At 54.2% G+C, this 21905-nt stretch overlaps 8 protein-coding genes across 8 annotated transcripts; 4 read left to right on the top strand and 4 right to left on the bottom strand.

The window, feature by feature from the left end:
- Positions 1–278: 278 nt before the first annotated feature.
- Positions 279–3441, bottom strand: PG997_007272 (uncharacterized protein; the record flags this gene model as incomplete). The annotated part of the gene is made up of 4 exons (XM_066811587.1): positions 279–2167; positions 2285–3055; positions 3123–3337; positions 3407–3441. The coding sequence occupies 4 exons, from the start codon at positions 3439–3441 to the stop codon at positions 279–281; spliced, it is 2910 nt and encodes a 969-aa protein (XP_066666929.1).
- A 404-nt stretch (positions 3442–3845) lies between these two features.
- On the top strand, positions 3846–4584 carry PG997_007271 (uncharacterized protein; the record flags this gene model as incomplete). The annotated part of the gene is made up of 4 exons (XM_066811586.1): positions 3846–3950; positions 4238–4257; positions 4303–4380; positions 4434–4584. 4 exons carry the CDS (start codon positions 3846–3848, stop codon positions 4582–4584), a joined length of 354 nt encoding a protein of 117 aa, XP_066666928.1.
- A 1154-nt stretch (positions 4585–5738) lies between these two features.
- PG997_007270 (uncharacterized protein) lies at positions 5739–6735 on the top strand (the record flags this gene model as incomplete). The annotated part of the gene is made up of 3 exons (XM_066811585.1): positions 5739–6099; positions 6209–6430; positions 6497–6735. 3 exons carry the CDS (start codon positions 5739–5741, stop codon positions 6733–6735), a joined length of 822 nt encoding a protein of 273 aa, XP_066666927.1.
- Positions 6736–8289: 1554 nt separating this feature from the next.
- On the top strand, positions 8290–10773 carry PG997_007269 (hsp72-like protein; the record flags this gene model as incomplete). Its single annotated transcript, XM_066811584.1, is given in 3 exon segments — positions 8290–8565; positions 8603–8946; positions 8958–10773. 3 exon segments carry the CDS (start codon positions 8290–8292, stop codon positions 10771–10773), a joined length of 2436 nt encoding a protein of 811 aa, XP_066666926.1.
- Positions 10774–11101: 328 nt separating this feature from the next.
- PG997_007268 (uncharacterized protein) lies at positions 11102–12452 on the bottom strand (the record flags this gene model as incomplete). The annotated part of the gene is made up of 3 exons (XM_066811583.1): positions 11102–11283; positions 11369–12338; positions 12411–12452. The coding sequence occupies 3 exons, from the start codon at positions 12450–12452 to the stop codon at positions 11102–11104; spliced, it is 1194 nt and encodes a 397-aa protein (XP_066666925.1).
- Positions 12453–13311: 859 nt separating this feature from the next.
- Positions 13312–14476, bottom strand: PG997_007267 (thioredoxin reductase; the record flags this gene model as incomplete). The annotated part of the gene is made up of 2 exons (XM_066811582.1): positions 13312–13924; positions 14022–14476. 2 exons carry the CDS (start codon positions 14474–14476, stop codon positions 13312–13314), a joined length of 1068 nt encoding a protein of 355 aa, XP_066666924.1.
- Positions 14477–15348: 872 nt separating this feature from the next.
- PG997_007266 (uncharacterized protein) lies at positions 15349–17025 on the bottom strand (the record flags this gene model as incomplete). Its single annotated transcript, XM_066811581.1, has 2 exons — positions 15349–16656; positions 16720–17025. The coding sequence occupies 2 exons, from the start codon at positions 17023–17025 to the stop codon at positions 15349–15351; spliced, it is 1614 nt and encodes a 537-aa protein (XP_066666923.1).
- A 2971-nt stretch (positions 17026–19996) lies between these two features.
- Positions 19997–21392, top strand: PG997_007265 (inositol polyphosphate kinase-domain-containing protein; the record flags this gene model as incomplete). The annotated part of the gene is made up of 2 exons (XM_066811580.1): positions 19997–20133; positions 20240–21392. 2 exons carry the CDS (start codon positions 19997–19999, stop codon positions 21390–21392), a joined length of 1290 nt encoding a protein of 429 aa, XP_066666922.1.
- Positions 21393–21905: the final 513 nt, after the last annotated feature.

Here is a 21905-nt window from a genome sequence, read left to right as displayed (position 1 = left end):
ATAGAACCAAAACATTCCCTGGACACTTCCACACGTATTTCTGTTATTCAACCCAAGGGTGCTATTCCTATCTTTAACAAGTTGATAAGTTGAAAAGGAGTCTCCAATCTGTAAGCAGTTCTTAGCAGCCAAGGGGGTAACCGGATTTCATTCAGGTTCGGCCCGATCAAGACATTGCTCAAGTCCTATCGCCGGCGATCCAGCTCTCTAGCAGCATTACAATACCCCCATGATATCTGTTGCGTGCGAGATTCAACGCCCCGTCGAACCCTGTATGCTCAGGAACTCCCGCTCCGACCACCAGCATGCAGCAGGAACTTGACCATGTCCAGTCTGCCCATACGGGATGCTGCGTCCAATGGTGTCCATTGTGGCTGATGTCCGGCGTACCAGTGCACATAGTAATAATCCACAGAATTGCCATCATTCGGCATTTGATAGTTCTCGATGTTCCAGATCGTGTTAATATCGGCATCGTACTCCATGAGTAGGTGAGCTACGCTCAGATTTCCGTGTTCCGCGGCATCATGTAATGGGGACCAAAAATTGCCTCCAACACGTCCTCCATCGGCACCATGTTGGAGCAGGTACCGAATGAACCACAAAGGACATACTCCATTATTGCATGCTTCCATCAAGATTTTTTGCCAACCCTCTTTGTCAAGATTGATACCCTCAATCAAAGTGAAAGCCCAGTTAATGTTCCTACGTCTGAGGAATGCTTGGACGATGTCAAGTCGGTCGTCTTGATCCAATTTGTCGAGACCAACCCCACCATCCCAAACCCTGTTGATAGTTACACGATCCGCCCCAGCTTCCAGCAACCTAGGGATGATATTGAATCGCAATTTCGCTTGGAGATGGTCTGTTGGAGGTATGAGCGTCGCACCAAGTCCTTCCAAATAATGGAATAGCCTCATACTTGGAAATATCTTGGAAAATGATAGCCCGAGTACCCTGGGCCATACTGGGTCTTCCTCCACGCTTGAAAGACGTTCAAGTAGCGCATGGATAACGTCAAACGCTTCGTCTTCAGTATAGAGGCCACACTCAAGAGCGGCGTGTAGCATCGACTTGCCGTCGACCTCGCAAGGTCTGGAGTGTACCTGCATTCCCTCATCCAGCAGATACTTGATAGTGGGGATTTTGCACCCATTCCTAACTGCAGCTTGCAATAGATCCATTTCACCAACCTTCTCGAAACCTCTTTCCCACCACCGCAATAATTGCCCCTCTTTGTTGAAATACTGATGATCCCAAGTTACATTGTATTTCTGTAACGTTTCGATGAGAACTGTATCAGGCTTACGGAAGCCCATTGGTCCCCAAAGAATGTCGCGGATGTGCAACAAGCCAACTGCTTTAAGCATAGTATTTGGACCATACTGCTGTATATCAACACCCAGGCTTGACAGCAACTCGACAACAATTTCTTTGTCAGAGGCCCTATGGGGTCCTTGAAGGGTCCACCCATCACTAATGGTAGCATCCATTACTTCTTGGCGGTTTAGGATGGCACCATGTTGGGCAAGCAGTGTTATCATCCCGACATCTCTCGCCATAACTGATCGAAAGGTGGGCAGCCACTCAAAAGATCCGAATTCTTGTCCAGATCCATTCAATCCCCATTCCCAAGCTGTCAAAAGACCCACTTCAACATCGACTCCATACTCAAGCAAGACTTGGACGATGCCCTCGAGGCCATGTGCGCTCGCTTCTGATAACGCAACCTGAAGCAGCTCTTGCTTAGTATGGTATGTTGGGTATGGCTTTTCCTTTACATAATCATGTAAGGACTTCAAGCCTTGGCTGGCAGCGCCACATATGCCAACTACAATGACGGAAGTTTGCATATGTTCGCTATATGGACTGCAGGCCTTCAAGAAGCGGCCATAATTAGAGGAGATGCAGCCATAATGAGAGGAGATGCAGTCGCAACGATAGGAGACTTGACTTCTGACCCACAACCAATCTGTGATAAGATCTGGCTCACCGGGCCCAATCCAATGCAGCTGGTCGTCGGTCCTAGGATCAACTGCTATTGCGGCCTCGAGAATAATTTTGACACATTCGAGCTTGTCACTAGGATCCTCGTAGGAGATCCCATCGAAATAGCTGCGCTTCATCCAACTGGGCACCGAAGAACCCTGACGAACCAAAACATTCACTGATGTTGCATTACACTTTCTCATTGCAACATCCAGTGTCTTCTATTGAATCCGTCTCGCAAGGTGAGGTTTTGTCGAAAGAGCGCTCGCAACTGTATTGTTGGCTTGGACAATACTTTCCCAAATACACCTTTCCCCGGTGTAGTCTAGAACGTCACAGAATAACTCAAGATTCTCTGCTATCATTCTGCCGCCTATGGCTGTAAGTCCTATCTCAAGCCAGGCCTGAGTTGCCTTATCGGCATAGCGAGAAAGCGCAGCTCGTGGCAATGCAAACCATGCTGCAGTAACAGTTGGCGTTCTCTGAGAAAAGGAGGCCCGAAGTAATTGCATATCGGCAACGACCCCAAACCACTTGAAGAAGGAGTCGCTGTCCTTCCACCTACCGTGTCCGTTGGAGAGCATATAGCTGGCGTGCATCAGCACACCGACGGAGCTGTTCAATCCGAACACCGTCGGAGATCCGGTCATTTGGTGAAGGTATGACAGCGATCGCAACATATCCTCGGTAATGCGATGATTTTGTAAACTCGCTGGATAAAAGACGTCAATAAGAGCTGATATGTACTGATAAGAGGTCCACTCACGCAGTGTCTTCAGCTGGGTGGCGAATTGATTGAATGGTAATCTTTCCCAAGCCTTCTTGAACGGACCATCCAGTAAGCGCTCTGCGTCGGCGGCGCCAAATGGCGGTGGGATGACCTGCGAGAAGCCTGGCGGAGTACCATAAAGGGCTGTAGCAACCAGGTTTGTGCTGGCCGCCGTATGTCCACTCTTTGGCGTGGTTGCCGAAATATCGTGGGAGGCTAGGAGATCCGGAATAGTGCCATGCGGGGTCGATGGCGGTGTGCTGATGGTAATACCAGCTGGTAATGGAGGAGGTTTGACTGAGGAATAGTTGGCGAAGTTGCCATCGGTAATTATGTATTGTGGTCAAAAGGGGTTGATGCTTACCACGAGTTGGGATACCGGCATTTCTGGTCCTGGGTCGATACCGGCTGGTTTCCTTGACCACCTTTTCATGGGTTATGCGATTCCCGAAGAAGTTCACATCGCTTTCCTTCCCCTTAGGCTTCTCGAGATGAGTCGCAATGGTCTCCCAGTCTGAATGCTTGAGGTTCTTGCGGAATCCGAGATGGTCCCGAAGAGTGGTCTCGTAGGTGCTCACTCTAGTTCAAATTAGTAGATGATACCTTTACTCGGTAGCTAAAACGGAAAGAGAAAATCATTAGACGCACGTGAAGTCGTTGGGGAATCCGTGTTCCGACTCCATCACCTGCTTGACATCCTTCAGCGGCCTCTTCTGATACAGATAGAGATCCTTCAGGATGTCCTTGTGGGAATCCCATAGGGAGAAGTCCTTGGGCTTGTTCGCGTAGATGATGGTTGGATGCGTGTTATTGCATGATGTTGTGAGGATGCGGGGCAATCTGTAGAATCGAGAATCTTGAATAAAGAAGGCGGCAAAATATCAAGTGTTGGGAGGATCTTGTGAGAGAAAGAGGAGAAGACTTGATTTCAGCACAGATGGGCGGGAAGAAAGGGTGCGCAATGCATTGCCGGCTGATCAGGCTGGGACAGGAGCGTCTAGTCGAGGCTTGGGTGTGCAGACCGAATTCGTTCATTGCGTAGTTCTGTTACATTTCTCCAGAATCTAGCCAATGACATCGGGCAACGATGGTGGTGGTGGGGGCGGGAGCCGCCGACAGTCGAGGACAGAGAGCCATCACATGCAGTAAGCAGGTTGCCTCATTGCAGCCTGCTTTCTACATTGTCGGCGGGGTGAGCGTGGTTCGCACCAGAATCAGGGGGTATCTCAGCTGCAGCTGATAGACAGCTGCGTTGATCTGTTCATCCAAAGTCTAACCAATCAGATAGCTTTCCAAAGTCTAGCCAATCGGTGATTTTCTCGACCATGCATTCCAAAATCGAACCAATCAGGTGGATCAGAATATTGTTCCTGTGCATGGCCTCGTCAAGGGGCGTCCAAGTCGTATCAAGTGGTATATCTGATCATTTCATGTTCACCGAATTTCATGAAAAGCACCTGTGCTGTGAAACATCTCAAGGCCGACCTTCTTCTCTATAAGTAGGCATGTGGTTCTCACGTTTGCAACTGCTATGAGATCCCCAGAGTCTTCCAAACTCAGCACTGCACTCCATCATCGCCCCATTCTGTTATCTCCGTGCCTCAAAATCCCACAAACACCATGTACTATTCCCCGGCCCCTTTACTTCTAGAGACGTCTACTCACACCGTTCCAGGTCTTCAACCCAAGCCCACCACGGAAGCGTCAACTACGGAGACCCAGCACCCCCTTCTACGTCCGACAAGAAGAAGTCGAAGAAGAAGGATCGCAAGTCCTCCAAGACTAGCAAGAAAAGAAGAAGCAGAATGCTGCTCTGTTGGGAGTAGGCTCCCAGTTCGACGGGTAAGCCCTTGACCCAACTCCCTTGACCCAGCTCCCTTGACCCAGCTTCGGTTTCTCTGAGGTATGCCTCTGACAGATACATATGTCCAGTGACAAGTACCAAGACGACGGCTCGGCTGGGTCTGGCGGGTATTACCCACAGCACCTTGTGGTTGATTAGACATCTCTATCAGTCCTTACCGAGGAGTAATCCTGGTTATGGACGGCGCACAGTTGGGCTGATATAGGATGACCATGAGTGTTGTGGTTGAACAAGATTGGATTGATGTTTGACGCTCTCTACGTACCTAAAAAATGATTTGTCTTTTCTCTTATCTGTCAGTAGCGAGTCCGGTCATGATTAACAATACTAAACTTTACTTCCTTGGTGTGGCGTCTTTACGGGACGGGATGGTAGCTGTTTCAGGGGTATATCCTCACCCACCATAACGGTATCCTATAATCAAGTAATTGGGCTTCCAATGTTGGTCATGGTAAGTCCAGCACGGGATTAGACTTCCAGTTGGCCAAATACAGTTTGGTGTGGGAGCGGGTATAGATAGATCTAGCTTGCTTCCGACCCAGGTTCAGTCTCTGGATACGAAAGCTCAGTTGATTGAGGGTCTGGCGCCGGCGTTCATCCCAGCATGAAAGTGATAAAGGCTAGAGAAAACCCAGCCTATGTTGCATATTCATCCGAGGTCCTTATCTGGCCACTATATCATCCCTAAGGACAATCTTCTAACTCTGCACGGCCAGCTCATGTACACACCAACCATGATGGCGGGGACACTGAGCGTATTTCCGCACGAGTTGCTGCATATTATGCGCCAGATCCCAATCGAGTCTTTCTACTGTCTAGCGAGGACCTGTCGTCGGTTCAGAGAACTGAACTACGATAGAGGAATGCCTTTTCGCCTTGCGTCATTGCCTCATCCAGTGCAGGCCGTCCCGAGATACCTATTTGCTAACACGCCTCCTAGTATCTACGATATTCCTATCGATATATTTCACGCACCATGACAATACAGGCCGCCATGGGCTGTCCACCAACCAGCTGACGTCGAGCATGCGTCAGACGCATCAAACAAGCGGGACCGGCTCCTGACATTACATCCAAACGATCTACGCAACAACATGTACACGAAAGGGGGACGCCATGTTCGACGTCGCCGGACTACTGCTGCAAAAGACACTCTGGGCCTCGTGCTGGCGGTTTCGGCACACGGACAAGTTCCGGCAGCAGCTACAGCGGTTGATGCGCCCAGTCTTCTGCGCCGGGTGCGAACGGTTCCATCCGCGCATCCACTTCTCGGAGCTGCGGGAGGGATTTTTGTTACATCGCCACGGCATTACCTGTATTGGGCGCTACGCGGTTTATCGTGTCTGCGCCCATAAGCAGCTGGACTTTGACGAGTACGTCGAGGCATGCGAGAAGAGCGGTTTCAGGTGCGACAAGTGTGATGCGACAGTCAACACGACCACTCGAGCTGTTCAGACACGACTCCCATTGGTGCAGGGTGCTCCGAAACCGAGCTTCCTAGGGAGGGCTCTTTAATGGTTAGGTAAGAATCTTCTAAGGTCAGCGCCCGTACTACATACACTGGTTCCTACTGATGTGCTGTGTAGTTCGTCGCGATGAGGCCGCCATGTCCTCTATACGAACGCGCCTGGAGCAATCCGAGCTGCGACAGGCCTGCCCTCACATTCGGTTGCCCGACCCAGCGTTTCTGGAATATTTGTTCCGCGCGATCCGGACCAACGGCCCTACCGACGTGGAACAATGCCAGTCTGAGCCGGTTGAGAGGCCGTTGCTGAACCACGGCGGGTTGCCTTGGGGTTGCCGCATCTGTAAAGCCTCCTTCCATCTGCGGTATTAGAGGAGGTCATGCCTGGCCAGGACCGAAGGCCTTATAGACCTGGACCTGATCGTCTCGAGGCCCATCCTATCCATGCGCTCACCTGTCGACTTCAACTGGCTAGCACACCGGGACAATACGGGCGACAGCCACACCGCCGACGCCCGCGGCATCACCTGGTGCCCCGACCCCACCTGCGGCACGTCCAAAGGCCGCCGGAAGGAGGCGCTGCTGTTCCGGCTGCTCGAAGCCGCCCTTGACGCGCCCCCGCGCTGTGAATGGACGGCAGCTGGCTAGCCGGGGCCGAGTCCGCCTGGCAGCGGCACCGCCTGCTCCGCCACGTCTTCCTCTGGCTCTGGTCCCCCTGCCAGCGGCGGCTGGAGCGAGCGTCCGCCGACGCCGAGGAAGAAAGGGATTTTGGGAACCCGTTTGCACCTACTTTTGTCTTCTTGCAGGACTGGTCCGTGTCGGAGCACGCCGCGATGCTGGACGAGCCGATGGCCGCCGAAGGAGGGGAGGGGCATTAGGGCAAAATTTCTAGGTATGAGTCGTACCTCTTGGGGTTGCCTTCCAAGTATCGGGCATTCGATCTGCCGCTCCACTGAGTATCGCTTTGATGTGTCTAGGGAAAAGATAGAAGAAAACAAAACTAGGCGCTCTGGGTTTAGCTCTTGTTAGGGAACAGGTGGTTTCTTGGCCGTTGGACGCGTATATACAGGGAACCATTTCGTCTTTAGCAATTTCCGTAGGTCGTGGTCCTAAGATGCATGCACATTGTCAGGAGGATGGACAGCTTTTGCCATGATTAGACTCGGGGCTGTGGCATTTCCCAGTCTAGATATTTGCGACTGGACGGGCGTCGTAGTCAAAAGAGGTAACAGACACAATGTGATGCCACGACAGGCTTGCTGTTGGTTAACTCTTACTTCGGGTTGTTAGCGCCCGCAGAAGCGTCTAGCCAGGGTTCGGGCTGTATGCAAAGGGTCAAAGGTTACCTAGGGCTGGAAGATTGGCTGAAGTAGGTAGATGTCTATGTTGGAAGAAACGCCAATTGGCGGACAGCCACTGTAATAGGCAACCCTCCATAAGTATGTTGCTTCGGAATAGATAGATTAAGTGTAAGATAGCCAGTGAGCGCGTATTGTCCTGGCCTTGGCTTAAGCCAATACCATTCATTTATCTGACTGTACAGCCCCTAGTGCAGTGGTGGCGTCAACCCCCTTACCCCCTGGAGTAAATGCACTGCCACCTCAAGTCCAGGCTTCGGGGATGCAATGCTGCTAAAACGCTACCCTCTCACTGGGAAATATTGAAGCACTGCATCCCATTACACTGCGCCTCGCCCAACTCGAGCAATTCAACGTAAGGTTTGGGTCGTGGGGGCCAAAGTTTCCCTTATTTCCTCAAGGCTTTTCTTTTCCGTTTCTTTGGCCAAGGTGGACAATGAGGCTCTGGGAGTACAAACCTACTACCCCTCACGAGCATATTACCTGCATGCTGACATGGAGGGTTGGTTCTCTTTATTATATGCATGCACTCTCCCGGTACCTCCTTCCAAGCTGAGTGCACGAAAAGTGCATGTCGCAGGCGGCCGTTTGGTGCAAACGGATTGCAGCACACATAAATCTGCCTTGGGACCCCTCGCTTCGTAAGCACTGAGCTTCATGCTCTTGATCAACTGCGAGGCAGCCTGCGGGATCCAAGTCTTACATCAAGCGGCACTAAATACAAATCGGAAAAGTAGAGCCTGATCTTCCTCTGCCGGGTTCCCATTAATCTCCTCCCTAGATTCCCTCAATATTCAGGAGCGTCCATTCCCTGTGTGCTACATTTGTTACTCAAAGCGGCAATATGACCACTTATGGTGTTGGGATCGACATCGGCACCGCCAACACCCGGGTCGCCGTCTATCGCAATGACAGCTTCGAACTCATCCCCGACGAAGAGGGCATGTTCAGCATGCCCTCCTACGTCTCCTTCGGCGACCGGCAGCGCCACATCGGGGCCACCGCGAAGCGGCAAGCCAACAAGAACCCGGAGAACACGGTCTTCAATGTTCTGCGCCTGATCGGGCGAGATTTCAAAGACCCCACGTTGCAGGACGATCTGAACTACCTGCCGTTCAAAGTGGTCGTCGATGGCGACGGGACCCTCCGCATCCAAGTCCGCTACTTGGGGGAGGAAATGCGCTTTACCCCCGGAGGAAGTCCTGGCGATGATACTGGCCAAGACCAAGCAGAACGCCGAGACGTACCTCGATGCGACGGTCAAGGAGGTCCTACTTAGCGTGCCTGCGGACTTTGGGATCCGCAAGTACGACGCCGTCCGCAACGCCGCCGCCATCGCCGGGCTCGAGGTGCTCGACCTTCACCCCAGTTCGGTCTGCGCCTCGTACGTCTTGGGCATCACGAGGCCGGAGGAGGAGATCACATACGTCATGGCGGACATGGGCGCCGGCGGCTTCAACTTCAGCGTCGTGACGTCAGAAGAAAGCATTCACGAGGTCTTGTCGGTCGCAGGGGATCCGGGACTGGGGGCGAAGATGTGGTCAAGCTTCTGGTCCGGTACTTCGCCGACGAGATCAGGTCGAGTTGGTACAAGGACATCACGAAGAACAAGCGCGCATTTCAGCGGCTGAGGGGTGCTTGCGAGAAGGCCGTATGCGATCTGTCGTCCGCGCAGGCGACCGAGGTCCACCTCGAGTCCCTGGTGGACGGTCGTGATTTTGTCCACCGTTTCACCCGGCAGGACTTCGAGTCCATCAGCTTCCTGTTGTTCGAAGGAATGCGACAGGTGCTCGACCGGGCCCTAGAGGATGCACGTATCACCAAGTCCAAGGTGAACTACGTATTCGCGCTTGGGGGCTGTTCGAGGATTCCGCAAGTCCAAAATGTGCTGTCGGACTATTTCGAAAACAAGGAACTCGACCGGTTTCTCGACGCCGAGGAAGCGCAAGTGTGCGGGCTCGCGGTCGGTGCTGCCATCAAGACGGATAAGCAGCCAAATACTCGCACTATTGAATCCCTCCTCCTTTCCGTCGTCCCGAGGAGTCTGGGGATCGAAACGCATTCGGGGCGTGTTCAGAAGATCCTGCCCAAAAACTCGACGACTCCTACCAAGGGGCAGGCGACCTTGTCTCTATCACTGACAGACTTCGATCCAGGCATTTCATATAATGCCAATGGCGGAAAGATGAAGCCTGACGGCGATTTGGCACCCGGCACAAGGACCCTACGCTTCTACGAAGGTGAGGGGGCATATACTTCAAGTAACGAGCTGGTGGGAACACTTCCGCTCGATGCCATACTACCACCCCCTGGGCCGGAGATGATCAGCCTGGAAGTCAGACTGGATGTGACAAGTGATACACGAGTCACGGGCACGGTAAAAGTAGCGGGGACTGTGGCATACGAAAAGAAGATGAAGGAAATATCCATCTCCCTCGGAAACCATATGCCCGCGCAACGTCTCCAGCAGTCAATCACGAACGAGGCGTACTACAGACGAGCAGACGAGAAAGAAGCCCAGAGACTTGCACAGCGCGTCGAGCTTGATCAGCAGATTTCTAGCATGTCCGAAATGTGTGCTGTTGATGGCAACCTCGAGAGTAGAAGACCTGGACTGTCGTTTACCATCCAAAGCATGAGATCCTGGCTGGAAGCAAATGAGGATGCGACGCTCAATAATTACCGGGCCAAGCTGCAGGAACTACGTGATATCCAGCGGAAGCTGCAGAATGGAGGCACGCAAGCACACACCAGTCGCCCTTCTTCGGCGGGCGATCCTCCGCCACAGTATCAGGAAGAACCAAACACTGCATCCCGGACGTCGGTACCACTTCACGTGAAAGGGGAAGTCCAGGAGATGATAGACTGGCTCGATGCGGTCCGTACCGAGTTCGACGTCCGGCACAGGAAGCTCCAGGCCACCCTGGAAGCGTTTCAGAACATGACCAACGATGAGCGGGCAGCCAGACATGGCAGCGGCGGTGCTCAAGGATCGTCTGCGCGGCCCTACCAACCACCACCCACCAGGGACCCGGCCGAGGTTTTCGAGAGCCATTTCGACGGAACCAAGACATGTTATACCACTGCCGACTTGCAGATGATATCGACATGGTTACGGGTGCAAGGGCAGGAGGAACAGAGCAGGAACCCCAAGCTCTACACGGTGCTGCGACTGGTTGATGGACTGGACATGTTCGTCCAGTTCATACGGCATGGGATCTCCGATGCGTCGTTTCCACTGGATCTCAAGTCTTTGCCTTCGTCTATTGAGCTGGAAATCGCGCTTAAGTTCTTCGATCAACAGGCAGTCGTTACTTCCGGCCAATGATTGTCTACTGATTGCCCGTCACCATGTGTTGGGTTTTTGATGCAGAACACTGTATGTTATAGTATGGAGATGGTTTCACGGTCGAAACCACTCCGACACGAATTGGAGGAACGTAACGAGCTTCATGACAACAATTCGGGGATACGGAAGCCCAATGGAAAAAATACTCGCTACTCACGATATTACGACTCTATTACTATTTTGCTATGAGGAATAATATTATTGACTGTTCAATTGATTGGAGTGTTACTTGGCCTGAGCTGAACAATAAACCTGACAAGACCTGTTGAAGTCGATGCAGTATTTAGCAATATAATGCACTCAACGTCTACAGGTCGGCACCTTGAAGCACTTGCTGCTCTTGAGCCTCTAGAACGATCCTGTCATCTCCAGCTTTGGAGTACTTTCCAATCGACCAGGTGTCGCGGCTCGACGGCTCCCAACGCGACCCGGACCAGATCTGCGTCCGCACGTCGTTACCCTCCTCGATGCCGAAAATGTACAGGAAGGCTGCGAGTATGTTGATTAGTAGAGCTGGCGAAGAGAAAGAAACCCAAATGCTCAATATCGAGGATTAGAAAATCCAAAGACTTACCAGTGCCGTTCTTGGCGATCAGCGCCGGCTCCGAGACGAACGGGCCGGCCAAGGGCCACCAGTGCTCGACTGACGGGTTCCACTGCCCGCCGTCAAAGTTCTTGACGTACAGCCTGCCGTCCTCGAGCCGCTTCCCCACGATGTCGGCGTGATCGGGCTTCCAGTGGACGACGCGGGGCGTGTCGGTGAACTCGCCGCCGAGGTTCTCCCACTCGTCGAGCGACGGCCGGTACCCCTTTCCGTCCCAGAAGAGGTGGTGCAGCGCCCCCTCGGACGAGTCGATGGCCCAGAAGTCCATGCGGTCGGCGCCCCACGACGTCGCGACCGGGTTGCCGATGAAGCCGGCGCCGCCCAGGTCCTCCCACGCGGACCAGGCGCCGCCGGGGCCGTGCGCGTCGTCGGACTGGTAATACTTGTGCATCAGGGACGCGTTGGCGGCGTGCCCGATGATGTCGAGGCGGCCCTCCGACCAGGACACGAGGGCGGGGTCGCTAAAGAACTCGACGCCGTCAAAGACCTCCCACTCCTCGTGGTCGGGGAACCAGCCGTGGCCCGTCCAGGCCTTGTGGACGTAGGAGCCGTTTTTGGTCCTCCCGACGATGTCGAGGCGGTCCGCGCCCCACGAGTTGGAGACGAGGGATTCGATGTTGTGCTCCTTCCCGCCCAGGCTGAGCGCGGCGTCCCAGCCGGGGCCCCAGCGGCCGTGGTCGAGGTACTTGTGCATGACGTTGCCGTCCTCCTCGAGGTACACGAGGTCGAGGCGCTCCTCGCCCCAGGACGTCACGGCGGGGCAGCCTTTCGTCCAGGAGGGGAGGTACTCGAACTTGCCGTCGGCCGGCTGCCAGTCGTGGCCCGTCCAGAACTTGTGCCAGATGGACGAGTCGTCGGCGACGCCGAACAGGTCGACGCGGTCGTTGGACCAGGACACAGCCGTGAGGCAGGGGTCCTCCTTTGACAGGGCCGCAGCCAACTAGTTTTGAGTGTTAGCTCAGTCTCTTTGTGTTGCGATGAGCAGATATGTATCTCTTGGTGGGGTTCATACAGCTGCGGTCTGGATCAAAGCGGCGAGCTTGCGGTAGATCATTTTCATTGTATTCTTGTCGAAACTTGTCGACAGCTATGCGGATGGGAGGCGAAAGATAGCTCTCTTCGTAGTCGCCCGGCCGTGGTCTATATACTCATTGACTCGGGTAGATCTACGATGAGGATGCGCTGATGCATCTCCCTTGCCGTGGTGGGGTTTGTCCGAGACACGGCTTGGCATTGACGCCAGTCGTCGGGCCACAATCATCCCTGATCCCAAATGGCGCTACGGGAAGATCTACCAATTGTTAGCTGCAGCTGGCCAATCATAAATCCGAGAGTGTAAAAACATGGCGTTGCAGCATATGCCGACATGGGACAGAACGGCTTCTTTGCTAGTGTACGCTTCAGCAGCGGATTCTCCTAGCTACAACAGCCCGTCACGGGACAAAACAGGGGACAGACAGGGGAGCGCAATCCGAACCTCTGGGTGCGCCGATGATCTGAGACATTCTCGGCCCCAGCCGCAGATCGCTATGCCCGATAGACTTTTGGCAGGGACAAGGAAGGTTGCTGCCGCTAGAGACCCGGGTTGTTGGGGTGAGGTCCTACTGGATTGTGTTCCTTAAGCACTACGTACGGCATATACACCATGCAGCCATAGATTGACTTCTTAAGTTGTGGTAGTGTTTGATTGGTGAGATCTATCTGCCAACTTCTAGTGTGCATCCGCCCACGGCTAGGTTTGCCCTACTTTCTGCTCCTCCCGTGAACTCAATGTCTTATAATAGCTCGGACAAAGTTACCCTGCATACCTAGCATGACCTTGGCAGCCGAAGCTTGCCTACTAAGTGAGACCCTGGGGTTATTGAACTCAGCGCAGACCTCCCAAGCCAAGCCGTTTCCCCTCCTTCACTCTTTCACTCCTCCACATCGTCCTCGGCCTGCAAGCCGTGCACGACCCCCGCCGCCGCCATGGTGCCCATGTAAATGGCCGTCGGCACCGACTTCATCATGGTGGCGCAGTCGCCCACCGCGAGGACGCCCTCGACGCTCGTCGTCGGAAACGGCGAGGCGGTCTTGATGGACCCGCCCTTGGGCTCGAGCTCGAGCCCGAGCTGCGCGGCGAAGGGGCCGGCCTGCTCCGTTTCGGGCGCGTGCAGCATGAAGCCCTCGCGGATGACGGTGCCGTCTTCTAGGGTGACGAGCAGACCATGATGAGCGTCCTCTTCTTCCTCCTTTCCTTCGCCGGGACTTGCCTGAGCCAATGAAGATGGTTTCTCCGGGTCCTTGGCAAACGAGACGATCTTGCGGTCCTCGATGCGGAACTTCTTGGTCGACTTGAGAGCCGCGCGCAGCTGGGCCCCGACTTCCGGGTGGCCGTTGGTGTAGACCGTGACCTGGCCCGCGAGCCGGCCTGCCATTCGAGCCACTGCTGGACCCATCATGGGGTTGGTCAGGGGACCCGTGGCGAGAAGGCCAGCCGAGGGCCGTCCGCGTTCCTCGTAGCCGTGGCAAAAGGCGCAGTGGAAACTGTTTCGCCCATAGTCAGCAAGTGTAGACACAGAAACAAATCGAGAGCAAAGAAAGTGATGAGTAAGGCTGAACACAAACGAGAAACTTGACTTACATACTGCGACCCCACAGGTCTGCGTACCCAGGGATATCATCCGGCATAATATCCCTCACCCCCGACGCCACAATAACGCGCCGGCCATGGAACGTGTTCCCATCCGAGTCTACAGCCTCGAACAATATCCCCCTACCCTTATCCCTGCCACCCTCCTCGTCCCCATGCATCTTCGCGACCCGCACAACCTCGCAGTCCTCGAACCGCACCGTCTCGTACCGCGCCAAGACCTGCTCCCGCGCCGCGGCGCGGAACGCGGCCGGGTCCTGGTGGTCCCAGCCGGGCACGTTGTGCATGTGGCGCGCGCGCGCGTTGCGGAACCGCGCCGAGCTGAAGACGAGGGCCGTGTGCAGCTGGCGGGCCAGGGCGGCCGCGGCGCCGAGGCCGGCGGGGCCGGCGCCGAGGATGAGGACGTCGACGACGGGGTTGGGGTTGGGGTTGTGAGGGGTTGACATTGTTCTTTTTCTTTTCCCTTCTGTCCTACCCGGGAAACGCGGAAGGATAAAACGGTTCTCGAATGATTGGAGAGAGTTGTTTGTGATGGTGAGCGTTATTGTGATTATGGGATATGTGGGATGATGTTGTGATGGAGTGGAAAACAGTGGTGAGTGTGAGAGACGACGGTGTATCAGGCAACTCCGTCGCATTTCTCTCCGCCGGGGCGGCGTGGTCTTATAAAATGAAGGAAACTGCACCGTACGGCGCTCCGGAGACATATTTCGGGGACATTCTTGTTGATGAGTTCATTTGTTGCTTACGCGAGAAGTAGGTACTTCCGGCTCTGTGTAAGTGTAGCTTAAGTATGTATCCATTCAGCGGCCAATTGCAACACGCACAGCTTGGTGACCCTTGTTTCTTCGTACCTACTTTACGTTCCTCAGACATGCTACGGCTGATGTCTCCGAGAGATATGAATCAACTTGATTCATCCCCAGGGGCCAGGACCACAGCCCCGTTTTCAAAAAGGCTCCGCAAAGTGTCCGAGATGATGTGGACCGGTCGGGGTGTGGGCCGGTCCCCCTCATACATCAATCTGGCTGGAGGCGCGGACCCTCCCGTTATCCTTGCACATCCGGGGTTGCTGCGGAGTTCTTCTGTCTGAAGTAACCGCCCGGCACAAAAAGAACACCACCAGAATAACTACGATGTGACATCCAGAAATCGATGGAATAGGAGTCGGAATGACTGGCGGTATTTAGTAATAGCAGCAGAATGTTCGTATGTAATCATCAATTCATTGCTTCATCATATCTATCTGAAGTCGTTTCTCATGTCTCATAAACGGCAGATCTATCCCGTATCTCATATCGCAATGATTAAAGCAAAGCTAGCCGTCCAAATCATCCCCCGCTATCTTAACCGGGTCCTCGTGGCCAGGATTCGGCTCGTAGATGGAAGGCGCCGGTCTCTCATTGGGCACCGGGTCCTTCCAGGTGAACATCAGGCTCTGCGGAAGCAGCGTGTCGAAGCTGGTGCGGACCTCCTTGCACTCCTTGATGAAGCGGAAACCGCCCACGTTGAGCTCGCACACCACGAGCTGCAGCTGCATGCCCACCACCATTTTGGCCAGGAGATCGTCGTCGAGGATGAAGGTCTCGGTAGGATGCTCCTGGTTGTCAAACTCCTCGGGTCGCATGACGTTGCTCCAGGCGTGGTCGATGATGGTAGGGCGCAGGATGACGAGTCCGGTGGGTTTGATCTTGCCGCCCAGGTCCTGCTGGCTGAGCATCTCCTCGTTGTGCGTCTTGACGCGCTTGCTGGGTCGGTGGGTTGAGACTACCTTGTACGCTTGGGTCTTGGTGCTGACCACTCGCATCTCCTTGGGCTCGGTGTCGCAAATCTTCTGCTTCAGGTTCTCGTCCTTGATCTTGTCCAATAGGTTGAATCGGAAGATGACCAACTGCAGATGAGCATCGAGCTCTTCGGGGTTGTAGCGCATGTCGTAGCCTGCCCACTCCGACTCCTTCTTCTCCTTGGGGGCCTCGCTTGCAGGCTTCTCTGGCTCATAGGTCTTGAAGATCCCGCCATCTAAGAATAGGAAGCGGGCGGCAGTGCTGAATGAGTCAGGAAGGGCTGCGTAAATCTCATACGTGGCCCGCAACTCGACAGGCGCAATCTGGCAGATGGCCTGCGCGGCTTTGATGTTGGCCGTGTACTCGGGGCACACATCGTGGTGGAGGACATAGTTCAGGAAATTGTGGATGATGTAGCCCGCCTCGCGAGTATCGGTCTCGGGGTCGATGCGTGTCATGACTTCGGGAATGAAACGCGATAGGAATCCCTTGACCACGCCCTCAAAGTCGACGACCCAACCCTCGGCGTCTCGGGGGTCGTAGAATTTGGGTCCAATCTCGCTGTTCTGGACGACATCTGTGGCAGTCATCAGCCGGATCTCGTCGGTAGACGCTTCCCGGATGGCATCCATGTCCATGCCGCCAAACTGGCGCTGAGAACTGTCGATGCCGCCAAAGAAGAGATATTTGTTGAAGATGTGGGCGTTGCGCTCGGTCATCTTGCGCTTCTGGCGGTAGCGTTGGATACACTCCTCGATCCGCTGCGGGAACGGGATCTCGGTTGCGTAGAGCTGCTTCTCCTCGGAGGCTTCAGCGGGAGTCACAGGAGGGTCACAGAAGTTCTCTTTGGATGGGTTAGCTCGGTGGAATATCCAGGGTCAGTGTGGTAAAGGGTCCCAACTTACCTTCGAAGCCCGTGATATGTCTTCGCTTCTTCCCAGTCTTTTGCGCGGCTTCTTCTTCTTCTTGGGCTTTTCGTCATCGCCCAAGGCCAAGTCGTCAACATCACCAGCGATACCATCCATGTCAGGATCATCTTCAGGAGCCTCATCTGTGGCTCCGTCTGCATTGCTGATAGGCAGCTCACGTTGGTCATCCTTGGTCTCCACCGGAGTACCCTCGGGTGTGTCGATGGATGTCTCGACAATGGTAGGGTCCTTGGCTGGCCCGGCTGGCCTATCGCCAGAAGACGAAGCGGTCTGATCAGCCATCTTTCTAGGAGTTACTCTCCTGTGGCTATCACATGTCATATTAGCCTAGTTGTGAAAACACAATCCAAGAAGAGCAGGCTGGGGCTGTGGGCATTGGCCTTGACAGTGTGTCTTGAAGTAAGGCTGGGGTGGGAAGTAGGAGAGCAGGCCCATACATGCAGATATCTCACCAATTGAGGTGCAGGTAAGAAAAGGAAGGTCAAGGCAGAAATGCAGTGGTCCAATGGATGTGATGTGCGCAGAGACTCAAGTCACCAACCGGGCGAGGACGTGGAGGCTGATGTGTGCAAGTGCATGCATGAGTTGGGAAGGCGGCAGTGAAAAGAAATTTGAATGCAAACAATTCAAGACGTAGGAATTGCTTCGCTCTGACTTACCTCTGGTTGAGAGTTGTTGTTGGTTGCTGGGTGGTAGAACCGGTGTACTGAGACGATTGGGATACCAACTGGAGTTGGTTTGGTGTGTGAGAAGTGAAGGTCAACTTTGACCCAATGTGAGAAGCCCCCAATGGCAAGAGCACAGTTCGCACCTAAGTGAATATAATCTGAGTTCTCGTCCGCTGTTATCTTACCAGATGCCAGGAAAAACAAGAATTTTCAAGCTGGAGTTGGATTGTCACCAAATACGGAGGATGCCTCAATCAGAGTGCAAAACTGTTTGCAGATGCTGATCGTGAGAGCGCACTCTGCCAGATGGCAATCAGGCCTGCGAAGCGGCAAGGAGCAGTGCAATCATCATGTACTTAGCTGCAACAAGAGTAGCTGTTGAAATTAACATCCATTCTTACCCGCCATGGAAGGTGCGGTTTGCTGCCATTCCCAGATACGTCCGTTGCCACCAGACAAACACCCAAATCTGTTTGAAGGGCTGCGCTGGCCGCTTACAAACATGAGTCCGTTATTTCAACCCTGCCCTACTAAGAGAAGACTCTCCGCAAGTTCCAACAATAAGGGCAGTGGCTCAGTCGCAAATTCGATTGGAAACGATCACTAACACGACCATTCGTCGTTTATTGGTCCATTAAAACCAATTAAGAGGTCGTTGGGTTCAATGTACGAGTGGGATGGAAAACATCTCCAACACGCAACTGCCATGGGCCAGATGACCAAATGTCTCAAAAAGTTCCAACGCATCCCGTCGGGTGTCAGCACGTGCCAGCGTAATTCTTTCACGTTACTCGCGAGTCTCGCCTGGATTGATGAAGTGGCCAGATTCAACACGGGTAGTGGATTCTGATGCTGTCAGATGCGCTTCTACGAGATGACCTGCAGCTTCACAGATAAGCAGCTGAGCGATCGAAAAGGCGCCGTGATGAGGCGGGATGGGCATTGGGGCATTGGGAAAGCATGCATGTTTCTCACGAGAAGTCGCATGCTTTTGAACGAAGCAAGCGAAGTGCTGAGGGCCTTCTCCTATTTGCTCACAGGAACAGCTGAGTGTGGCTCAGTGCTGGCAAGAACTAACTTCAGTGGGTAGGGGTCCGCTAAACCATCGCCCTCTAGTGGGTGGGCAAGGCAGATTCCGGAAGGCAATATGGGTGGCTTAGCAGAGGGAAACGCGCTGAAAGTCCGCCACACTGCAGGCTTCACAGGCCCAGAGAGGCCCAAAAAGGCCCCAAAGGGTCCAGAAGCAGGCCTACAGGCAGCACAGCATCTGAACAGTGCTCTCCCCAATTCCCAATGCGTGCCGTGCAAGCCGGCCGGGCCGCAGCGTCCACGTCGCCGTCAGACGTCACTACTGACTGCAAAAGCACGACTAAGCGGGCAGGGCAGCACGCAGCACGCAGCACGCAGCACTGGGCAGATCTTGGCCGGGTACAGTAACATGATGATAAGCCCGGGCTGGTGGGACTGGCGTTGAACCAATTAGATTAGTGGTGCAAAAACGTGTAACAAGTGCCAAATTAATGGGAGGTCTGTCACGCCGTACATCATTGACGCAGTTGTCGGATGCCTCTTTTGGAGTTGTCGACACTAGGAGTTGGCTCTCTCCCGCCGCCGCCGTCCCATCGGTTGCTGTTTGTGTTCCGCCCACAATGAAACCCAGCAAATCTATCTGACATGCAGAGGAACACGGACGTTCTGCATGGACCCTGAGGGCAGCTGGGCAGAGGCCAAGGAAAGAAACAGGGGCCAAAAATGTCGGGGAACAAGTAAATTGAAATTTAAGCCTAACCGATGACGGTAGCGTCTTTGCCCCCCTGGAAGTCCATTCCTTTTCAAACTCCCTCCATCTCTCTCACACACCAGACTCAAATCAACCCAATGCCAACATAGCTCGGACGCTTAGCGCTATCTGTCCCTGATCTCTCGAAAGTGACTGACTCCTTGTACATTTCGCATTCCCCTATTATTGGCCGGATCAAGTCGCTGTATGGCCGGCTGCGCCCTTCGTCACCCCTCCCACTTCCACTCCCGTCTCTGATCCTCTTCCAATCCCAATCCATCCATTTGGCCCTGTGCCTTTCCGTCCGCCCTGCTCCTTTGTGTTGTAACCTTACCTTGACCAACCTTACTCATACATACCTCCCACGGGCATACCTATTCTTCTTATTTGTAGTCGCACCGCACCCCTCCTTTACGTGCGCGCTGGGAACTACCCTTTATTTTTCCATTGACCATTCTCCAGTGTCGTTTGATTCGTTCGCCAACAAGGTTTACTACTAGCCAGACAAGGGTTTACCCAGGAACGCCTGTTTGCTTGCATCGTCGTTACATCTGGCCGTAGCTGCTGTTGTTGTATTCATTCTTTGTGCGCGGTCGTACAAGCGCCGAAGCTATCCATTGATTGTCCGAAAAAAAACACGAAACGAGACGACTGGAGGGATAAATAACCCTGCTCCAGTACAAAACACTTCTGCAATCCGCCTGAACGAAACAAACCGGGTTAGAGGAGGAAAAGCAACACGAGTCAACCTGTCGAACAGGATCGGACCACCTTCAATTACGTTTACTTCATGGGTGTCGCCAACATGAACATGAGCGCCGGATCGCCCAAGAAATTGGCCACGTCCGCGACCTTTCCTCCCGTCAAGCGCGGAAAGAGTCGCGAACGAGACATGCCTAAACAGTCAGACTTGGTCGACTACAATTACGCCGTCGCCGGACAGTAAGGCGCTCCTCTTTCATCCTGTTCTTGCTCATGCGCGCTCTCTAAGGCAATGCGCGCTGCTCTTGCGCTCCTCCTTCGGTTACTGACAATTGGCGCCAAACAGTGCGGGTACATTGTGCGATGCCGACGGCGAGCTTTTCATCAAGCCTTGCACTGCACCCGAAATCAACTTCTACGAGTCGGCGCACGCGCTGCACCCCGACTTTGCCGAATGGATGCCGCTGTACCTGGGCAGCCTTGCACTGACCGAGAACACGACCGACGAGATGATCCACGCCGCCATCCCCGGCATCGTCGAGCAGGCCGACATCCCCACGCCCATCAAGGAGGAGATCCAATCGCACCTCCATCTCGACGAGCGCCCCATACCCCCGGCCCTGCTCCAGCGCTCAGCTACCATGGGCGCCGCGCCGCTGGTCATACCTTCCTCCTCTGAGAAGCCGTCCTGGGTTCCGAATAAGAGCCGGAAGATCACGACGGATCGCGCCGTGGTGCTGGAGAACGCCAGTTTCGGCTACAAGAAGCCCAACATCATGGACGCGAAGCTGGGCCTGCGCCTCTGGGCCGACGACGCGCCCGCGGAAAAGCAGGCGCGGTTCGACGAGATCGCCAACGAGACGACGCACAAGCACAACGGGTTCCGTGTCGCGGGCATGCGGGTATACAAGGGCTCCGAGGACCCGAAGGACCTGGACAAGGAAGGATACCGCATCTACGACAAGTGGTGGGGCCGTAAGACGGTCAATGATGACAACCTTCTGAGCAGCCTCAAGCAGTTCATCTTCAACAAGGCCGCCGGCATCGACGAGGAGCTCGGCAAGATTGTCGCGGGCGCTTTTGCCACCGACTTGCGCCGGGTCCAGGAGGTGCTCGAGGCCCACGAGAGTCGCATGTACTCGGCCAGCTTGCTGTTCGTCTTTGAGGGCGACGGGGCGGCTTTGCGCGCGGCCATTGAGGAGACGAGCGCCAGCGCCCAGGCCTCGATCAACGCGGGTATACGGGTCGACAGCGGCATCGGCATGGACGAAGTCGGATCCAACAGCAAGATGTACGTCAGTCTCGACGAGGCAGACGGTGGCGATTTGGGTGGCGAGGAGTCGGAAGACTCCGAAGACTACTCGAGCATGCCGCACATTTACAGCCTGAAGCTCATCGACTTTGCTCACGCAAAGTGGGTGCCAGGCCAAGGACCGGACGAGAACATCCTTCTCGGCGTAAGAAGCTTGGTCAAGCTGTTTGAAGATATGTCACAGTAGCGGACGAGTGCCTAGGGAAGTATAGGGAGAGCGAGTACGGGGACAACGGAACACGGGGGCTGGCTGTACGATGCAATGATGATATCCCAGCATATGGCGCTTTTGCATGTGCATTTTCTTAGAGGTTCGTGGAGAGAGAGACGGATACATGGATCTTCTATCATATTCATAGTCCATAAACGGCGTACCGGACGGGACAGGGTCTCATTTTCTCACTACCCAAGACCTACAAAAAATATATACACACTACCTTCCTCGGTTGCATTATGGCCGCCCAAAGTTTATGTTTGCTTTTTTCTTGAGTGACCAATTTAATTCTAGTTTCGTAGGCGAAATTGGGATGATATCTTGCCACTTAATGGTGGAGAAAAGAAATGTCATTCAAGCGCAGTACTTGGCGCGGCTATTGCAGTCTCTGGCAGAGCTTCAGCGCCTGAAGCCTGTGACAGTGGCGCTAAACGCCTGGGAAACCCCCACCTACAAAAACGATTCTGCCCCACCAAAGCTGTGAGG

The sequence above is a fragment of the Apiospora hydei genome (assembly GCF_038363865.1).
Source record: "Apiospora hydei strain CBS 114990 chromosome Unknown utg000006l_segment0_segment0, whole genome shotgun sequence".
Taxonomy (NCBI): Eukaryota; Fungi; Ascomycota; class Sordariomycetes; order Amphisphaeriales; family Apiosporaceae; genus Apiospora; species Apiospora hydei.
Note: the sequence above shows the minus strand (reverse complement) of the source record. Positions and strands in the feature narration are given on the sequence as shown.